Source organism: Anoplopoma fimbria, chromosome 24, assembly GCF_027596085.1.
Source record: "Anoplopoma fimbria isolate UVic2021 breed Golden Eagle Sablefish chromosome 24, Afim_UVic_2022, whole genome shotgun sequence".
Lineage (NCBI taxonomy): Eukaryota > Metazoa > Chordata > Actinopteri > Perciformes > Anoplopomatidae > Anoplopoma > Anoplopoma fimbria.
In genome coordinates, this window is record NC_072472.1 from 24970961 (window position 1) to 24988090 (window position 17130).

General features: G+C 39.1%; 2 protein-coding genes across 2 annotated transcripts; one reads left to right on the forward strand and one right to left on the reverse strand.

The window, feature by feature from the left end:
* Window positions 1–8: 8 nt before the first annotated feature.
* Window positions 9–14081, reverse strand: LOC129113179 (unconventional myosin-XIX). Its single transcript, XM_054625369.1, has 24 exons — window positions 13877–14081; window positions 11778–11925; window positions 10723–10871; window positions 10244–10357; window positions 9311–9443; window positions 9151–9220; window positions 8949–9051; window positions 8762–8858; window positions 8577–8653; window positions 7542–7632; window positions 7195–7360; window positions 6854–6927; window positions 6615–6736; window positions 6300–6413; window positions 5623–5799; window positions 5401–5538; window positions 5214–5321; window positions 5038–5108; window positions 4532–4611; window positions 3186–3349; window positions 2836–2965; window positions 2431–2516; window positions 1585–1908; window positions 9–1489 (listed from the first exon to the last, which is right to left on the reverse strand). Exons 1-24 carry the CDS (start codon window positions 13913–13915, stop codon window positions 1376–1378), a joined length of 2889 nt encoding a protein of 962 aa, XP_054481344.1. The 5' UTR covers window positions 13916–14081; the 3' UTR covers window positions 9–1375.
* Window positions 14082–14555: 474 nt separating this feature from the next.
* pigw (phosphatidylinositol glycan anchor biosynthesis, class W) lies at window positions 14556–17004 on the forward strand. Its single transcript, XM_054626222.1, has 2 exons — window positions 14556–14718; window positions 15116–17004. Exon 2 carries the CDS (start codon window positions 15119–15121, stop codon window positions 16610–16612), a length of 1494 nt encoding a protein of 497 aa, XP_054482197.1. The 5' UTR covers window positions 14556–14718; window positions 15116–15118; the 3' UTR covers window positions 16613–17004.
* Window positions 17005–17130: the final 126 nt, after the last annotated feature.

The window sequence follows — 17130 nt, forward strand, 5'->3', positions numbered from 1 at the left end:
CATTTATTTCAAGACAATTAATCATCATGACAAGTCATTAAATATTAACGTATTTCAAGTTAAACATTAATCCCTTGGTACTGGCTGCTGACAAAATGGTATACACATTTCAAATTACAAACTGACAATGACAAATTTGAGTGAACATATAGCTGGAAAAAGGTTAAGAGTGAGCAAATCAAGATATGAAAGGAATCAACAGCTTTCTGTAGGTAATGCATAGGATAAAAACATGTTAAACATCATGATCAGTTACATGAATAACTTGTAACTGTACTTTAAGCAAACAATGTTTTGCATATTCAAATTACAAATATAGCATAACTTGATGGATATAATGGTGTGTGTTCTCATACACAAAACACTAGTGTTAAAAGACTTTGGTATGTTATACAGTACTTGCATTATTGCTTTGGACTGCAGCAGATTCAAATCGACACAATGTGGTTTCGGCAAATATTTTACAAGTGTATATATATATATAAAAAACTATATGCAACAAAAAAGCAGCAATTTGAATAAACCTTTGTTCATCCTTTCCCTGTTTCACATAAGTGGTGTGTCTGCTTGTTCATGTCCGCTTGTTGCTGTATGTGGGCAGGTCTGTGGTTTTAATGTGCAATATGTGCTTTACATGTGCAATAGTTGCTTAATTACACCCCCCCCCCCCCCATAAATCACACTCAAAACAGATGTAGGATGTTATGATAGAATCTGCAATAATATCTGCATCCGACCCAAAATAAACCTATAAAAATCACAAATAAATACAATACTAACAGCCCATTTGTGATTTGAGTGTAGATTTTAAGAAAGGCACTCGCCAAAGGCCCAATACTTTGATCAATAGTCAGATGTTCCAAAGAAAATGAGACAAAATCCTGCAGTCCTCTGTGGTAAAGGTGCTATGATTGAATGAATTTCAGTTTTCCAAACAGGGACAAAGGCTCTGCCATGCAGTGACATCATCATAACTCAAACCCCATTCAATTATTTAAATGTCTAATCTCAGATGTGGCAGGTCAGTGGTTCAGTGATTTTGAATCAGATCTAAAAAAAAAAAAAATTCCTCCTGGAGCCTGAAGGTGACTACAGATGATTTATGATGAAGTCAGGTTCACAGCCCAGTGCATTATGTTACCTGACCTGGTAGGTTAAACATTCTTATGCTAGGGTGTAGGTTTTGCCATTCTTTGCATCCAACTTTGGCATTCTTCAAGAAAACTAACTGATCACTTTTAAACACATTTAACAAAATGACAGCATAGAAAAAAACAAGTTTGTTCCCTCTGTCAGATTATAGAAGAGCAGATGCTTCGCTGCAATAACACATGTAAATTAAATCCACCTTTAGTGTTCAGCAAAGGGGGAATGCTTACAAAGTTTTCTCTAGCAGGATCGCGTTGAATCCTGTCACGTCACTCTTCAGGTCTGGTTGCATGTCAGCATAGAGAAGTGGAGATCGCTGATAGTGCAGCTTCACAGATCCCTGAGTAGAAAAAAATAAACATTTACTCCAATGACCAATCATAAAACCAAAATCACCCAGATTATGGGAGAGTTAACAGAACGATGTGCCCTCACCTTGGGTTGAGCTCGTATGGAGGCTAGCTCCTGCGAGTACTGATTGGGCTTCACCTTATACTCCCCTCTCCTGGAGGGCAGCTTGAGGGAGGCCATCACAGACACCATCTTCTGGAAGCCTGTGGCTGTCAGAGACATGGTGATGGACGGGGCCGAGGCCAGAGCCAGGCCCATGGGCCACCCTCGCACTGTGACAGGCTCCTGGATAGAGGAGAGCTGCACTGAGCCCCGCTCCCTGATGACTGGGTTCAGTACTGGCACGTCCTCCTCCGCGAGGTCCTTTGCGTCATCCAGTTCTGCCTCGGCCAAGGACCTCAATAGTGCCTGTCGTAAAAAACAAAACTACATATTATCTACAACTCCACATTTATATATATTTCTAACAGGGCCAGTGCATGTTAATAAACACTGCTATTGCTACTGCTAAGACTATTTGTGGTCCGTGGAGAGATTTAGCATTGCTCTCCTATAACATGGTCAGACTAACGATGGACAGTAAAAACCAGGCCTTCTATACCCATGATGCAACTAGACCGCCAACAGTCTGGTCTGAGATTCGGATGCGTTATGCAAGTAGCAGCTTATGTAGCCTGGAGCAGCTAGCCTCAAGTAGATATGAGGAGCGTTTGGTAAGATGACTATTTTCTAACTCCATAATCACAGATTTTTTAATCATATTTAAACTTGTAGTCTTCAGCCCCAACTGACGCTGACTCAAGGGACATCTCTCGAGGATTTTCATAAGATTTCTCGCCCTTGCTCAGGAGCCAAAAAAGGGCTCATACACCTGTGAGCCATGAAGAATTGGCAAGAAAACATAAGATATGTATTCTTTACAAATCTCACCCTCCACTTCCTCCATTTGTTCTGGATGACTGCAGCTGCTCTGTTGCATCTCCTGACCTGCCTCCTGACCAGCCACGACCGCACCACTGTGGAACACATAAAACACATTCAAGATCTGACCAAGCCATTATTCTGCAAGTGTAATCTTTGCATTGCGGAGACAAATGTTAATGTACTTCCATTCAGAACATCGGTCATTAACAGTTAATCAAATGAGCTGTTGTGGTAGCTTCTGCTGCCTTTGATGGGATAAACTGTCCGCCTGCAAAAACAGTGTACAGACTCTGCCAGCTGGTTCCTGTTGGCCAGACAATCAGGTCAAAGCCAGCAGACTCAGAGGGAGTGAGGCCACAGAGCTTTACTGATTCCACTGAGTGGTACTTGGCCAGGGCATTAAGAGTTTACCTGCTTGGATCAGAGTGGCAGACTGCTGGCGAGCATGACGTCTGCGGCGCTGGTACTTCAGCCAGCAGCACTGAATGGAGAAGGCACACCGAGACAGGATCTTCTTCCTCTGATCCTCCAGTGAATCTAGCTGTGAGACAACAGCCAGGAAGGTCAGCACTCCAGAAAAAAAGACCAGATTCCTTATTTGCTTTACCCAACAAGGACAGTAAGCCCAGATCGAAGAAGAAATGATTACCAATATGTATTACATCACTTCCATAGTATATTACTTCCTAGGCGTTTCTGTTCCAATTTATACATACACTTTAGACTATGTGTGAGGAGGCCTGTGTATATAAATGACTGACCATCAACTGGGTGAGAAAAACTTTAGTCCTTCCGCAGTGCACCCATAAATTGGGTTTTTCACTGTCATGGTTGTGTGAGGGGTCAAAAGCCTTGTGCTGTAACACGACGCCCAGGAGCTTCTCCACCTCTTGCCGAGGACTGTCGCTGCTGTCAGCCTCCACATCTAAGAGGGACATTAGAATTAGAGTAAAGCACTAGAGACATAATTCAAGTAAGCACAGAGCAGCAGTCCAACTGTCTAGAAATTCCCTTTAACCACATAGAATTCAGTCAGTGAGGTAAAAACTAGTTAAGCGTGGGAGAGCACAAAGAAATCCATCAGAATCAACAGCACACGGCACTGTTTCCACAGATTCTGATATGATAACTGTGAATTGAATGAATCTTTAAAACCTGATTCAGAATTGGAGAGCAGGTTCTTTGAAAATTCAATACTTCAGAGTGTACAACAAGGCAGTCCTTCAGAGTGGATCAACAGGGCAGTCCTTGAGCTAAATGCTAACAAAAATGTTATCAAGCTGATGTTTAGCAGGTATAATGTTTACCATGCTCACCTTCTTAGTTCAGCATGCTAACATTTGCTAATTTGCATTAAACAACAGGTACAGCTGAGGCTCATGGGAATGCCATTAATTGTGCAGGTGTTTGGTCATAAAAGAAAATATTTGATCTCATGGTGGCACTACAGGAAAAGTCAGGGAATCACTAAAGTTATTATAATTCACCCTGAAGGGGAAGATGATTGTGTACCAAATTCTATGGCAATCCATCCAATAGGGTTTAAGACATTTCACTAAAATCCTCAAATGTAAGCATCATTGTTGTGCTAGAGGAAAAGTAAGGGGATCACCAAAATCAGCAAGATACATTCTCTGTGGAACATGAATGTCTGTAAAAAAATATATAATAGCAATCCATCCAATAGTTGAACATATTCCAGCCTGAAATGTATAGGTGGACATACTGACCAACAATGCCATCCATAGAGCCATGCTGCTAGCATGAAAGCAGCTGAACAGTGTGTTAAAAAGATTATAAGTCCAAGCATGCATTGATCAGGAATGAGTTAAGAAACATGAAACATGCAAAGCAAGCTCTGATAGTCAGAGGTGCATGCATTTACCTGGAAAGTTAATAAGAAGTTGCGAAATTGTTTTTATACACCAAATGGAAAAGTCCCCAGGAGAGTAGAGAACTGAGGATCACGTTTACTAAGAGGGCTAATGAAGGAAAAGGTGAATAAATCAGCTGACCTAAAAAGAGGAAATAAAATCACTCTTTGTTCACAGTAAACATAGCAAAATGTATCTGTATGTATATGATCTCGCAAGAAAACCGTACTTACCAACACACCGACTCAATGAATTGAAATTTGAATATTTTCCAATGAGCCCATAACGTTGCATGAAGCCTTTGAAAGGAATTCTGTAAAACAGAAATGACATGTCAACCAAAATCAAAGAGAATTAAATCAATACATTAAAACGATAGTTTGGATTTTTTGAAGCCGGCTTATATTTGAGGTACTTGTGCAGTGTATTACCTATTAAATGGCAGTCAGCACTCCCCAAGTTTGGAGAAACATACATAAGCATCGATTGATAGAATGGCTTCAGTTCCCTGTCTGAAAGGGCGTTCTGATGGCAAGTTAAAACTGTGAAATCCAAAATATGTCCTGGTCCACAACAATATATTGTTTTGCTCTAGTGCGGGTATTCCTGTCTGCTTCTCCAAACTGGGGCCATGCTGACCGCCATCTACTCTAGGTAGTACACTGACTATGATAAGTACCTCATACAACCACACTTTATTTCTTTAAGATCAAGAGTAAACAAAGGAAAAAATGTTCACCTGATTGGAAAGCCAGCAGCACTAATATGAATAGTCTCCACAATCCCACAAGCCTCCAACTGCATGATAACCTGACAGGACACAGGAAATAACCATTCAAACCTTTCCATTTTGTGAAAATAGAAAGCATTGCCTCTGTTGTCATGGCATAACTGATTAAAAAGAGAAACATCTACCTCCTCTTTTTTGAAGGTCAGCGGCTTGCAGTCTGGGTTGGGTTTGATGCAGCGAGTGTAGTGAGGAGTTGTAGTGTGGAGGATCCTCATCAGGCTCTCCAGAGAGTTCTGCAATCAGACATTAATCAGAGCCATGACTAAACCCTCCCAGGAGGAAATCTACACGCCCCAACTAGTTAGGTCGCACCTTGAATTTGGAGACCACAGTGACTTTACTGAGCCCCTTGGTAGTCGGGTTCTCGGTTTCCTTATCAGTGAAGATCTGGTGAACCAGGGGGTTGTCAGACTTCTGAAGCAGGCTGGTGAGCTCTGGTGGCACTGGGTCCTAAAATACAGAATCCAGTAGGAAATGAGTGGATGAATCTATGGAGAACTTTCTGAATTTAATATTGTTCTATTCAGTACACACCTTGTTTTTCTCCACCATCCCCTGTATCTGGTAGTGGACTTTGCCAGCGTAATGGGCCACAGTGAAGTGTGGCACCTTGCTGAACTTGTCCCAGCTGATGTTGACATTATCACAGAGCTCCTTCTCCAAACGAACCCTGAATGTCTTTGCGTCTGAGGCTCGATTAAGACGACTTTCCTATCGGACAGGGATGTGAAAAGTTGTCAACCTGCACTTACTACAGATACATATATTTAATGATAAATAAATGTACAGATTAACCAAGAAAATCAATGCCTGGAAATTAAAGGTTAAAAGGGTTGGGGGAAAATTACTTTAATGCTGTTCTTCTATAAAAAATTAAAAGTAAAAAAGATAAATCCATACATTTTATAATTTCTTTAAAAAAAAAAAAAAATGATTTCAATTAAAAAAAATAAAAAAAAATAAACTCTTATGGGAAGACGTGTTTGTTAAAACACTTCTTTGGAGACCGGTGTATACACTGAATTTACATTATGTGTCTGATACATGTTTTTTCTATGTTATTGTTATTTGGGGTGGAAATCAAAAATGATAAGGTTTGTATTCTATTACCATTATTTGTGTGTTGTTTTGTTTGCTTTTGGGTGGGCAGGTTATGAAATTAGTTTTTATCAATAAAAAATAAATAATTAAAAAGAAAATGACCAGCATACCTCATTAAGAAGAGAAAACACACTGACAGGATTTCCCTCTAGAAGATCCAGACAGCTCTGGTTGTCTTGGTATTTGACAAAGGACCACTCCAACCCCTCTGACACGTATTCCTCCTGGGAGAAGCAGACATAAACATTTTTAAATAAATTATAAATTTTTCACATTACACAAGGTGCGACAAGTTGTTCTGTTTATGCTCAAGAGTTTCATGAAGCCTCCTGAATGTCTGAGGCCTGCAGATCGACACATGAAGCAGAAAAACTACAACTCTCCTGAGATCTCTGCATGAGTTGTTTTTTTTATAGATGAGTTACCTGCTGAGCTCTGAGATAATGAGCAACAAAGTGCTGCTGCAGTTTCTCGTTGGCGTAGTTGATGCACAGCTGCTCCAGGTTATTGATCTGGAAACATTCAAACCCGTACACATCTAGAACTCCTAGAGATCACAGAGAGGAGAGGAACGTGTGAGCTTATGAAAAGAAACTTTGGTAAATTAAATTACAAATAGATATGTATTCAGATTCTACAAAGTAAAAGACAATGATGTCTTTACCTATGAAGTTGCACCATGTGGATTTGTCTGCACATATGCTATTGTTGATGAATGTTACCAGCCAATCGAATAATCTGTAAGAAGAAAATACTTAAAATCGTACTCCTTTTCCAAAAAATAGACACAGCCTGTTAATATAAAGAGTGAATAACAGACATATCTTCTTTATTTATTGTAAACAAAAGGGCATGATGGTTTCACATTTGAGTGTTTGGTGGAAAGGAGTGTTTGGGGACAACTGAGTCTTAGTCACAGGACAGTAAACAAGCTCCTGCATGACCAGTCCTTTTCACATAATATTAACACATTGCTGTATGACCTGATCAAATCCTCTTTCTTACCGGGCGTAGATGACCTTGGCCAGGCAGTCCCTCCTCATGCTGCACTCTGTCTGTGAACAGGGCTTGATCACGCTCTGCTTCCCCGCCTTCAACGTCCTCACACGTAAACACATCTGAAGCTCCTCAGCGGGGACACACAGCAGCTCAGCAGCCCTCTGAGAAAAGTCTAAAACACGGACAGGAGTGGAACGCTTTTAACTATGTATTTCATAATTTGTTCACAGTTATTGTCAGGGAGCGGGGTGTCATGGACTTTATTCTGCATTTTTCTTGAAAAAAAATCTCTTGGGCATCATTCTGTACTGCTCAAAAAATGGAAGTGAACTAAACAAAATCTTATCCAATACCTTTGGACTGTTCATCTAGGTTACAAGCTTGGGATTCATCTGTTGAAGTGGAGAAATTCACGTTCCCCAACTGCAGAATCCCTGCTAATATCTGTAATGCCATAAAATCAGGATAAAACAAATAGAAATTATATTCTGTGCTTACAGAGAAAGAAAGATGATGAAATAAATGTACAAAAACAGGCTGAAAATTGATAATTAGTTAACACTTTAGTGTAACCCTGATATTTAGCATTCATAAGCAGTATATAAACATTTAATACATATTTTAAAACACATAATGTGCACATGTAACTACACTACAAGCAGGGCTGGTTAGTAATTCAACGAGATATTGTGATACACAATTACGTCGTTTAAATTAAGTACACATAATACACATAATAACTCAAATTTCTGAAAAAATCTAACTTAATCTGATTAAGTGTGCATGCATTTAAACAGTCAGTGTATAGTTGTGAATATTCATTTTTTTCCTCCATAATTTCATGTGAAACTGTTATGTTCATTTAGCACAAAAGTTCTTACTAAAATTTGAAAATACTCAGTAAATGAATGAAAGTATTTCATCTACTTTTTTAAATTAAGTAATTACTTCATACAGGAGTATACAAAACCATGTTCATATAGACTATCTATTCATTAACTTAATAGAAAAAATGCTCCAAGTGATATGTTTATAGAGGTATGAAATAACCTACAGCTTGATAGAATTTTGTTCATATTGCCCAGCCATACCTAGAATGTAGTCGTAAGCAGACATAAGTGTTTAATAATGTATTTGTCAAAAACTATAACTCCTCCTGTGTGCACATATAGTTGGATGCTGGTGCATAAACATAATGAATTACAATATAATGAAACACACTTGTAATAATATAAAATATGTCTTCATAGGAGAAGTTATAATTGTTAATTGTCCTTTAACCTGCTCACAACTACAATATAGTTTTTTAATTAATTAAATATTTGTATATTGATTATAAATGCTAAATAGAGGGGGTTAAATTTAAGTGTTGACAACGAGTACCTTACCCTGAATATTTGTCTCTGCCTCTCTGCATTAATGCCCAGATGAACCATTGCCTCGACTGTCTCATGAAAACAATCCTCTATAAAAACAACACATGAAGTAGTAGGTACTTGTGAGAATCACAAAAAAAAATATAGAATTAAAAGATATAAACATGCCTAAATACACATTAAAATTAAAGACCCACCCTCAACTGTTTTTTCAGAATTTGGCAGCCACACAAAACTTTGCCCACGTGGCATCTTCCACTCCTTTCTCTGCTCATCTGTGGCTCCTTTCAGCATCTGAAAAACAACATGCTCTCAGCATCTGCTTTACATATGAACGTGTTAGTATTAAACTATAATACCACATATGCAGCCATGTTAACTCACCTGGTAAAAGATGTGGAAGTTCCTCTCATTAGCCAGTTGGCAGGCCACCCTGGTCTTCTCTAGCAAATAGGTCTGCACAGATGCTCCCACCAACAGCTGACACCTTCATGTAAAAATAACATGTTAAACCGACCAAGACCTTGTACTGATGCCATCCCACGTGAGGAAGAAGAGAGTGCAGCAGGTCATCAGTTGTGAGTACCTGTCTAGTTGGAGCTGGATGTACTTTCCAAAGCGACTGCTGTTGCTGTTCCGTAGCGTACAGGCATTGCCTACATGGAGGGTAAAGTGTTGACTGAGTGACTGACCGCAGTGTTTTGTTTTCACATGAACGAGACAACAGCAATCATCAGTTATCTCACCAAAAGCTTCCATGATGGGGTTGGAATCCAGCACCCTCCTCTCTATCCTCTCCACTGTGTTCTGACTCTTCACCACTGAGGAGGAGGCCGCCACAGTAGCGTAGTATTTCATCAGGCAACGAGACGTCCATGTCTATAAAGAAACAAATCAAAAGTCCACTAAAGATGGTTTCTACTGATCCTGTGACACAGTTTACAGCCATCACCTCTGTTTGAAATGTCAGAAATGAAATGCCGATCACAAGTTCCCAGAGCCCAACTTCAAATTGTTTGTTGACTTGCAGGTCACAAGAGCTAACAGGTAACACAACTTATGTGATTAATCACAGATCATATTAGTTGGCTATTAATTAAAGTAATATACTAATTGTTTCAGCTCTTCCCGCGTTATTTTTTTAATTTATTTTGGGCCCTGCTCATTGCAGTGGTGTTACTTAAGAGATGAACTGCCATTGGCTCTTCATGCCAACTATCTTCCTTAAAGATTTTTCTTTTTTTCCCCCATTAACCAACTCACTAATAAGGTCTGTGAAATGGGTAAAATAAAGACAAACGGCCATCAGATGTTACTTGATTTCTTCTAATTGCTTATTTAGTCTGACCAACAAAAACACTGAAGAGAGAGACATCCATTTCTTGTGGGCCAGAGGCATTTTTGTTGTACATTCAGAACAGCAAATTAACTGGTTTGACATTGAACTGCTTTTGTTTTTCATCAATTAGTGAAGTTTACGGTCTTGTACTGAGCTAAGTACAACAAATTCGAAAAATCTGCAAATTTTGCCAGAAGATACACTGTAATAATATTCAGAGAACGAGTCAATTGAAGAATTATAAATGCATAATCAGCTAAGTCTATATACCGTAAATTGGCAAATACCACAAATAGGTTACGTTTATTCCTTAAACGTAACACACTATGTGTCAGTTTACCTTTCCCGCACCGCTCTCACCGCTGACCACCAAGGATTGGTTCACTGGCTCCAACTGGCCCTGAACATTCCTGTAGGCTTCTTCTGCTACGATAAAGATATGTGGTTTGAACTCCTGTTGGCAAAAAAATACTTAGTAAGATTCTGGTCACTTTAGACTGCCGGGAGAGTCATCGGTGACTTCAAGAGGTTTGACTTTGAAGCTGTTCCTGACAAAAAGGAGACAGACAAGGGAGTGGAGGATTTATGTTTGACCACATGTTTGCACTTTGTGGTTGAGTCATTTTTGAAGGTCTGCATTAGTGCATGATTTATTCCTGAAAGTCCAGGAAACCCTCTGAAAAAGCCAAAGTCTAACAATGCACCCACCAATGCAACCATCCCCACCCCTGTCTGCATCACAGTCCATCATCCCCCAACATAATAAAAAAAGCCCCATAGAGAAATATACATAGGTTACAGTTGTTACTTTGTAAATACCTGAGGTTGAGGAGCGCTGTGATACTCCTTCATCACCTCCAGAGAGTAGAGGTCTGGGATTGGCTGAAAGGGGTTTAGAGCCACCAAGGTGCAGCCAGCATGGGTGTAAAACACCTTCACGCTGTACCTGGCCTGCAGGCATTTCAACACTAATGGAGGAAAATATTAAATATCATTAGACATTAACAGGAAAAAACAGACAGGCCAAAATGTACAAATGTTAACTTCCTGAGGCAGGAACTAGATGACACCAATAGACAAGAGCATTTAAATGGTAAAGATATGTTTATCTATAAGAAAATTCTGTATCTATATGAAATAACATGATCCATATAACAGATTCAGCATAATCAGTTAAAAAGCTTTAAAAGATATATATCCTACAGATATTCCATTCTGTCACACCCTGACCGCTGCTGTTAATAAGCTGTAATGTTGTATTTTCTCACTTGGGCGGAAACAAACACCACCTCAAAATAAAAAAAGATAAACAAATGTTGTACATTGACACTTTAAGAAATTTGCTTCATATTTATTGGCCCCTACTGTATTATGAAAGTATAAGGAATACAAGAACTGGTGATTTGGGGATGCATGAATCTAGTAAATAATGCCCTTGGTTCACTTACCTGGGTGAAACTTGATCCCTCTCATTGTGAACACTGCAATAATTCATGCATTCTTATTTGTCGTTATCATGACCCTGCAGATTTTATCTTGATGTTGGTTAAACAATACACAGCAAATGCTGCAACCCAAGGTGACATGAGTTGGAAAACACTGTGTCACATCGGCTGTGTTTTAATGCTTTAATATATAAAAACAAAGTTGATGCAAAGTGTAAAACACTCAGCACTCACTAGAGATTTTAAGATTCATGCCATCAAATTAAGTAGAATAGGTACTTTGTTGATCCAAACTAGCCCAAAATGACTCAAATGCCACTTAGCTGAATTGGCAAGCACTAGAAGCAGCGAGCGCCATGATACATTCTGTTTATCAAGTGATCTTAGAGACTCTAGAGGCCCCAGTGACAACATAGCCCCATTTGTTACCTGTTGAACGGTTCACTGGGTTGACTTTGGTGAGGTCGTCATAAGTGTGGAGTTGGTCTTCATCAATGAGGAAGGCCTGGATTTCTCCCTCCAGTGAATCATTTAGGGACGAGGGAGGAGAATGGACTTTATGGACAAATCCTTTCACCTATGTGAATGAGGCAAAACGCGATATTAGTGTTTCAAATATGAACTGACACCTTGTAAGTCATGCAGAGTAAATGCCTATGGTGATAGTTAATAAAGACAATTTGTAAAACATAAAAATATATATATATATATTTTTTTTTTTCTTCTTAACATTACAGATAGAAAAGTGCATGATGATAACACAAAAGCCAGGGAGAGAAAAATTATGTTTTTATGCATATTGCTTTTTATATTCCCACAATCTAAAGGTACAACATAACAAACCAGACAGCTGTACCCAAAACTTCTGATGTCATCATGACGTCAAGTCTGATTGCGAAGCTGGTATTTTCAAAATGATGATATATTTCCGAGCTCCACACCCATAACAGTACAGCAAAATAATGTCTTATTCTGTGCATCAAAATGACAAACATTCTGTGGGTCCATACAATATGTCAAACTTTCCTGAGCTATGCAGTTCTTAAAAATATGCCATCTCTATGCACTTGGCTTTGAGAGAGCTGTCAAACATCGTACAGAAGATTCCATATGGTAATCAAGAATTTAGTTTTACATCACATGCTGTTATTTTCATTGATGCCCTTAGTCTTACATAGGCAGATGCACATGTATTTATTCAGAGCCACTTTGGTTAATGTGTAATTAATTCAGTCACAAACACTGCACAGACTGACAAATTGTAGTCTGCTTTATCCTGCCAAGATCACATGGGCTGGACCTGCAGCCGGCCTGACAACTGTCAACAGGTGCTTCATTTAATCCAATAGCAGGTAGCCTACATCCCATCATACAGCAGGACTATTTTGACCTATGTTAGTAGTCTCAATAATGTCAATAATTTAATACCTATTGCAACACAAATAATATCAGAGTACAGAATACATTCAATCAAGGTATCCAACATATAAAGTGGTTTCTTAAATTCTGGTACACTTGTTTGAGTGAGCCCAACGCCACCAAACGCCAAAAATCTGACAATTTAGTGAATGCTGTTTATATACTCGCAGATTAGAAACTATCCTAATATAAGGCATTATACAAATACTTGAGCCACAAAAACGTTACAGCAGCACATGTTAGACATGTCTACATGCTGCAATCTATCAATATTAACTTCTATTTTGACTACATTTAAAAGTGTCCCACAACAAATTGACTTCAGTCATGGTACTCATGGCGTATATATATATATATATATATATATATATATATATATATATATATATATATATATATATATATATATATATATATATATATATATACACAGTACCAGTCAAAAGTTTGGACACACCTTCTCATTCAATGGTTTTTTCTTTATTTTTATTTGTTTCTACATTGTAGATTAATATTGAAGACATCTAAACTATGAAGGAACACATATGGAATTATGTGGTAAACAAACAAATGCTCAACAAACCAGAATATGTTTTATATTTTAGATTCTTCAAAGTAGTTGAATGAGAAGGTGTCAAACTTTTGACTTGTATCTGTATATGTATGTATATATATATATATATATATATACTGTGTATATATATATATATATATATATATATATATATATATATATATATATATATATATGTGTGTGTGTGTGTGTGTGTGTGTGTGTGTGTGTGTGTGTGTGTGTGTGTGTGTATATGCTACTGCTATCTTTTCTCAAGCAAGGTACAAATACTTTGCCAAAATAAACCACTAACTCTCGTCCTTTAGCATTCCCTCTAGATACACCAGATACATCCATCAGGCACATGTTAGATTATAACTCACAGGTTCATTAAACGTTTTACGAAGTGTTTGAAGGCGAACCAACCAATCAAAACTGAGAACCAGTAAGGTCACATGTTAATAAAGGTACTCCAGGTGCAGTTATGAAGGTAATGTATCATTCACGTTTACATTTCATAAACACACAACACAAAACTTCTGTAATGTGACCTTACCGCTCCCCGTCCAGCGACGCGGTTACCGGCTGAACTCATCGGTTCCACGGCTACAGTCTGTCTCACAGACCCACAGCTAGACAGGAACGTCGCCTATGTCTAGTAGTCGTGGTTATTCTGAACTGCCAGCCTGAACCTCAATATGTTCCATTCCTGTCAGACATTCCTTCAGGAGAACTTCCCGTGTGTGCTGCCTTCCCAACGCTCCCACTGCTCCCAATCTCCCAACCACACACTTGTTCCCGCCCTCTCCCCGCCGCTTCAGGGACCCCTCTGACAAACCAGAGTCCACAGTCGTCTGAGGATTACACGAGTAAGGGTTCCCTGGAGATCCTCACTTACACTATATAATATATCTTTAAGACAAACATTTCAATGCCACTTCACTGGACTTAAATGAGGACTTTATATTTCTACGCAAATGTCTATGTTTTCCTGTTATGTATCTAAAAGGCGGGACACTAACATTAATGACCATCGTGTATTTATCAGTTGCCTGTATATATATATATACACTGAACCAGAGCTCTTTGGCCGTCATAATTATGTTATGTTATATTAAGGTTTGTCTAATAAAGTAGTACTGTTTTCAGAGGAGACTATTTTTCTCAATTGGTTTATGCTTGGAAGACTCAAGTCCTGGTTGAGTTGGAAGTGTCCAGAAATCCGAGTTGTCCTGAATGCGTCATGAGGCGGAATACGGAAGCATTGGAGCTCCAATTTACTGCAGGTTAGCACCAGTAAGCAGGTATGCTGTGAAACAGGTATGCTGTGAAACAGGTATGCTGTGAAACAGGTGTTTTGTGAACCCTCTTTTCCGACGTCTGACAGACACAGACACAGTAAGTACTATTAACTTGACACTGAAATACCTTGGTCACGTATTAAATGTCGCAGAATAGATCAGAGAACGATGACCATGGTCGGTGCTAGTGCAAATCATCCTGTTTAACAATGTTCTTTTGTATAAAGAACAACAAACAAAGCTTCAGCTTTCTGTTTTAGCTTTAGCTTTAGCTTTAGCTTTTAGCTTTAGGTGAAAGTAGGCCCATCAAGAGTGGAATAATTGATGCAATTAGGGGACACTTCTTTATAGCTCTAACTCAGTAAGAGTGCACATAACGTTAGGGCTGTAACCTTATTGTGGGTGCTGCCATAGAGTCCTAAATGTTGTTCAATGTCCCAGTGTCTGTAGAAAATGTTCATATTTCCATACTAAATGTATTTGAATGTTCACAGGCCATGTCTCAGAGGGACCTGAAGGAAGCATTTGTCAGTAATCTCAACGGGACCAGTCTGCAGGAGGTGGCCCTGGGCTCATTCCTCACTCCGCTGTGCCTCATCAGCAGAGGACTGCTCTTGACCCTGTATCATCTGGCCAGGGGGACTCTTCCGCTGCCACTTCCCCTGATTTCTCACCTGCTTCTAGACTTCTGTGTTCTTATCCTTCCCCTCGTCCTGTCATGCACCGTTCTGAGCAACGATCTTCACCAGGTCATCCTGAGCCTGGCCTTTGTCACGGCTGGTGTATTTTTCTATCTCTATCGTATCAACCATCATCGCTCTGCTCGGCACCCACAGAACACTGTCAGCACCTTCCTTCAGAGTCACGTTCAATTTAACCAGCTACCCTTTGTGACCATCTTTCGAGTCTTTGTGAATGTGAAAACAGCCATCAGCATTCTTGCCGTAGACTTTAGTGTCTTCCCAAGGCGATATGCTAAAACTGAAACCTATGGGACAGGGGTTATGGACTTTGGCGTTGGAGCGTACGTCTTTGCAAATGCCCTTGTCTGTCCGGAAGCACGGGGGAAGAACATCTCCGGATCCAAGATGAATCACATCGCAAAGCAGCTCCTGTCTGTCTGGCCTCTGGTGGTTCTTGGTATGGGAAGGCTAGTGAGCCTCAAAATGTCTGGCTACCACGAGCATGTGACAGAATATGGCGTCCACTGGAATTTTTTCTTCACACTAGCCATCGTCAGAGTTGTGGCCTCTGTGCTTTTGGCCGTTTTTCCAGTCAGTTGGTCATGGGTCATTGCCCTTTTGATCAGCGGATTTTATCAGTTCACTCTGGAGACATCAGAGCTGAAGGCTTTCATTATCCACAACAACGACAGGGAAAAGGGCTTTCTGCATGCTAACAAGGAGGGCATATTCTCTGTAGTGGGCTATGTAGCCATCTACATGGCAGGAGTTCAGGTTGGACTCTATGTGATGCAACCGAGATCCAACGTTAGACAGTGGTTCAAAACACTTTTTAACCTTTTTTTAGGAAGTTTTGTTCTGTACACTGCTTTGTTCACATGTCAGGCATTTGTGGAGCCAGTGTCTCGCCGCTTAGCTAATTTACCTTTCTTCCTCTGGAGTGTTGCTCAGTCTATGTTTTTTATGTCCTGCCTTGGTATGGCTGATATGTTTTTACTGTTTTCCAAAAGAACATCAGGCTGTCACCTTGTACCCTCATCTTGGAATCCGCACAAAAAAGAACAAGACTTAGTCTCAGACAAAAAGACAGGCGAGGTAGAAAGACACTGTCTTGTTCAAGCTGTCAGCAGGAATCAGTTGTTGTTTTTTCTGCTTGCAAATGTCTTTACAGGATTGACCAACTCAATAGTGGACACACTTGTTTGCAGCAACTCATTTTCTCTGTGTGTTTTGATGTCGTACATGTTCGTGAATTGCTTTGTAATAAGTGTTTTACATCATTACGGAATTACAGTGAAATTCTGGTAAAATTGCATTAATAAAACTACAAGGTTCATTTGGGTATTTTGAAGATTTTTGTGGGTCTGGAGTCAAATTCTGAAAACTGACTATATTGTGTTTATTTATGCAAATAAATGTTTTTCTTGATAAAATGCTGTGTCCAGATAAGTGAAGACTTGGACTACAATATACTGTTAAGCCAAACACGGAGTGTTCTCACTGTAAATTATTTTCATTTGTCTTTGTGTATTTAAAAACTGTTTGTTGTTGCTAAAAAAAACCCTCGCATTCTGCTTATATGGGATTGGCCTGCGGCAGAAGTGACATCAGATATACTAGGATTTTAAGACTTCGTAAAAGGGAAAACTCCATTTCAAATGATGCTGCAATATATTTACATATCTAACATTTTAAATAAAAGGGCATGGGTTAAAATCTTATATGTATATATATGTATGTATATATATATGTATGTATATATATATATATATATGTATATATATATATGTATATATATATGTGTATATATGTATGTATATATATAT